Raw genomic sequence first — 4,142 nt, 5'->3', positions numbered from 1 at the left:
TGACGTCCTCTTGTGTGTGTGTGACGTCTCCCGTGTGTGTGTGACGTGCTCTTGTGTGTGTGTGTGACGTCCTCTCGTGTGTGTGTGTGTGTGTAGGGGTGAGAATGATCAGTCTGTCGTACTCTCGGATCTCGCTGGCGGACATCGCTCAGAAGCTGCAGCTGGACAGTCCTGAAGATGCCGAGTTCATCGTGGCCAAGGTCAGTGTCCCGCTCATCTGACCAGCATCATGTGCACACACACACACACACACACTCACTGACTCAGTGTATCTCCAGGCCATCCGTGACGGTGTGATTGAGGCCAGCATAAACCACGAGAAAGGTTACGTTCAGTCTAAGGAGACGATGGACATCTACAGCACTCGAGAGCCTCAGCTGGCGTTCCACCAGCGCATCTCCTTCTGTCTGGATATCCACAACATGTCTGTCAAGGTAGGACAAACGTATCGAACAGATCCTTTCTAAATAGTTTAAAGCAATAAAGAGTTGTGTATAGTGTCTTGAACCCATTCGGTTGGATTGCGCTGTGGGATCTCCTATAATCTCAGCGATCCATGGAGTTTCAGCTTTACAGTTTTTACTTCGTTTTGACTCTGTTCTTATAATAAGCATCAGGTTTGGCTGAATCTAGTTCTGGGATGCGTACCTTTTTTAGGTTTAAAGGGATAGTTCACCCAAAAATGATGTCATTATTTACTCATCCTCATGTCAGTCCAAACCCACAAGACTTTCTTCTTCTGTGGAACACAAAAGTAGATATTTTGATTGTTGATTGATAAACAGTTTTGATGCTCATTGACATCCATAGTGTAGATTATGCCGAAATCCAAATGTTAGATCGTATGGGTCTTCTCCACGTCAGAATTATCAGATATATTGGATCAGACCCGGACGGCGAAGGCAAGTTTTCTGTCGAGTTTAACTGAGAAAGCAAGGAAAGAGCAGAAGCAGGAGACGAAGTGATGATGATAAAAAGTGCAGAGTTATTGAATATTACAGCGCTGCGTGAGCTTCTCCCATCAGTCACACATCATTGTTATTATATAGTATATCATGTTTATATTATTAGTAATGAGTTCCTTCAAATATCTTGAGCATGTAGGGGGATCGTATCAATAATGCTTTTTTCTGAAACTTTCTCAAGCCTTTCTGAAACTTTCTGAATTGCCACGCATTGCTGAGGATCAAGCCCTGTGAAAGTTTTTTTTATTTAACATTCATTTTCTAAATTAGGATTTATTAATTTGATATACTTCATGAATATGTCTGTGTGCGTGTGCAAACGTGTGTAATGTGGGTGTCGTTCAGAATTCAGAGCCTCTGAGATCTGCTAGTTCGCTCTATGGGGATTAGAGTTGTGTTAACGTTATCCACACGTTTCTGTGCAGGCCATGAGATTCCCCCCGAAGGCGTACAACAAGGACCTGGAGTCAGCTGAGGTGAGAGAGAGAGACACACACACACACACACACACACACACACACACACACACAGACAGCGTCTTGACAGCTTGTCTGCATGTGTTGACAGGAGAGAAGAGAGCGGGAACAGCAGGATCTGGAGTTTGCTAAAGAGATGGCTGAAGATGATGATGATAGTTTCCCATGAGTCTGCAGTGTCTCATTTTCTTTTTTCCTCATATCTTATTCTGTTTCGGTCCTGGATCTTTGCAAATAGTCGTCTGTTCCTCACCGGTGCTTCAGCTTTGCTCTTATTGTAATCCATGAATGTACTGTGTGATGTTACACTATAAACGCATCAGTTCTCTGGTTTTGAAAATGAATGGATGCTTGTTTTTTTTCACCAATACATGCATCAGTTTTATACATGTGATTTGCAGCAATAAATCTCAATTAAACATAATAGTGTCTTGTTAGAAAGTGTTGAATTGAATTGTGAAAAGCATCGTCTTTACCAAAATAAGAAAAATGGACAATTGAGTTACTAATTTTTTAAAAGGTGGAATTTACTCAACATTTATTAATAAAGCACTTTCTAAGAATGGACCAAAGTGCTGTACAGAGATAACATTAAAAACATACACTGCATGACACCAATATGAATCATACAACGAAATCACTCACATTAATCCGACCCAATCAAAAGCCTGATCAAATGAATTAGTTTTTAAGTCCCGTAGACATTATCCGTAGTCATGGTCTCAGCTGTCATTATTATGCCGATGACTTGAAAATTTACATATCAGCTCGCTCCGTTTCTGCTCTTCCTCTGGACTTATTAAATACCTGTATCGCAGACATTAAATTGTGGCCTCATAGCAAACTCAAATTCAATAATGCCAAACGTGAGTGTGAGAAAGCCCAGGCCATGCCTGAGTGATTCGTATTATCCCGCGCTCTGCCAGCTGTGGGCTTGCAACATCGGCAGCTGAGTTACAAATCTGGCCGGCTGGTCTGTTATTCAGCCAAGTATATATTTTTTCTCAGTGCGTAAATGATTACCACACATTTGTGAAGTAGCATATACAAACCTCCTTTGAATAAATAAGTTAAACTGGGATTCCCTCTCGTGTTTCTCTGACCAGAAACACACACCACCATGTTGACTGCATTAATCGGGAACCCTTTGAGAGTCCCATACGCTCGTATACTGAGGCTATTGTTTTCGGGCCATCATACCTTTTACAAAAAGTCTGAACTGAGTTTATCTATTGATGGGGCTGCATTAATACCATCTCGAATTGTTAGAAATCTGAGCGTAACATTTCATTCTTCGTTTACATTTCAAACTCATATAAGTTCTATTATCACGACTGCGACCTGCTCTCAGCACTAAAGACACTGAAACTATAATTCATGCTTTAATAACCTCTCGTCTCGATTACTGTAACTCGCTCTTATTGGGCTGGCTGCTGAAACTATCCCTAGACTACAGTAAATTCAGCATTCATCAATCAAGTCACAAAATCTGATCACATGACCCCTCTGTTCTATAATCTACATTGGTTACCTGTTCCTCTCCACATTCAATATAAAATTATCTTGTTAACTTTTAAATGTTTTCATGGACTTGCTCCCCAGTATTTATCTGAACTTCTGCACTATTAGGCAAGGCATTCCAGAGTGTACGAACAGCCGGATCTCCACAACGCTTAGCTTTTCCTCTTAAAGTCAAAGGCTTCGGGTTAATGTTTGACTCATATGAGCATTTTACAGAGGAATGTTTAGAATCGCAGAAGTGGCGGCTTCCTTCCCATCTGGAAGTGCATGTTTTCCACTTGTGAAGAAGTGTGTGTGTGTGTGTGTGTACAATACATATATTAATTGATTGATGATTGATGAATACTTTATCCATTGCTTTTGGGATATTCAAGCATCCAGTAGCTCACACAACTACAAACAGTAAAAACACCCAACTCCAATAATAAATAAATCAGCCACAACCACCAAATCAGAAAGCTATACAGTAAGGAAAATACTTATTTAAAAGGCACATAGTACTAAGAATAATTAACTCAAATTACCATGTGGAGTAAAATATTGCGAATGTCCCTAAAAATCCAATAATAAAAATGAATAGCTCAATAAAATAAATACCAGATCAGAATATTGCTTCAGCATGTCCAGTATTTTGTGAAGTTGTAATGATAAGATGTGGGAGATGAAGGATCTGCTCCTCTGCCTGATCACAATGATAAAGAGTGATTGTCCAGTATTGGCTGATATCTTCTCATGCCTCTCTCCACTCTCACACACAGTCCTGACTCGAGCTGGCTTTGTTCCTATCCCTCATAATGCCCCTCAGACTCCAGCACAGAAGAGGTCACATGACTGATGGAGGAACTGCACAGCATCACCTGAGTCTGAAGAGGTCACATGACTGATTGAGGAACTGCACAGCATCACCTGAGTCTGAAGAGGTCACATGACTGATTGAGGAACTGCACAGCATCAACTGAGTCTGCGGAGGTCACATGACTGATGGAGGAACTGCACAGCATCAACTGAAGGCTTGTTCGACTTGAACCGGCGCTGCGCAGACCGATCGGTTGATGACATCAAAGTACCGCGAGAGCGATTCAAAAGCATAAGGAGCCGTCTGCTCTCTAATCGCTCTCGCGGTACTTTGATGTCATCAACCGATCGGTCTGCGCAGCGCCGGTTCAAGTCGAACAAGCCT

The 4,142-nt window shown here is 41.6% G+C and overlaps 1 protein-coding gene across 1 annotated transcript in view; it reads left to right on the top strand.

Annotated features, from left to right (window-relative positions):
- psmd3 (proteasome 26S subunit, non-ATPase 3) overlaps window positions 1-1,865 on the top strand; it is a 9,371-nt gene extending 7,506 nt beyond the window's left edge. Inside the window, exons 9-12 of the mRNA XM_077233760.1 lie at window positions 97-200; window positions 279-434; window positions 1,391-1,441; window positions 1,533-1,865. Of these exons, the coding sequence (XP_077089875.1) occupies window positions 97-200; window positions 279-434; window positions 1,391-1,441; window positions 1,533-1,610 (389 nt within the window). The 3' untranslated portion in view covers window positions 1,611-1,865. The remainder of the gene's footprint in view (window positions 1-96; window positions 201-278; window positions 435-1,390; window positions 1,442-1,532) is intronic.
- Window positions 1,866-4,142: the final 2,277 nt, after the last annotated feature.

The sequence above is a fragment of the Siphateles boraxobius genome, unplaced genomic scaffold (genome assembly GCF_051911475.1).
Source record: "Siphateles boraxobius isolate OS27281-9 unplaced genomic scaffold, OSU_SipBor_1 187, whole genome shotgun sequence".
NCBI lineage: Eukaryota > Metazoa > Chordata > Actinopteri > Cypriniformes > Leuciscidae > Siphateles > Siphateles boraxobius.
This window is presented reverse-complemented; position numbering and strand designations above follow the sequence as displayed.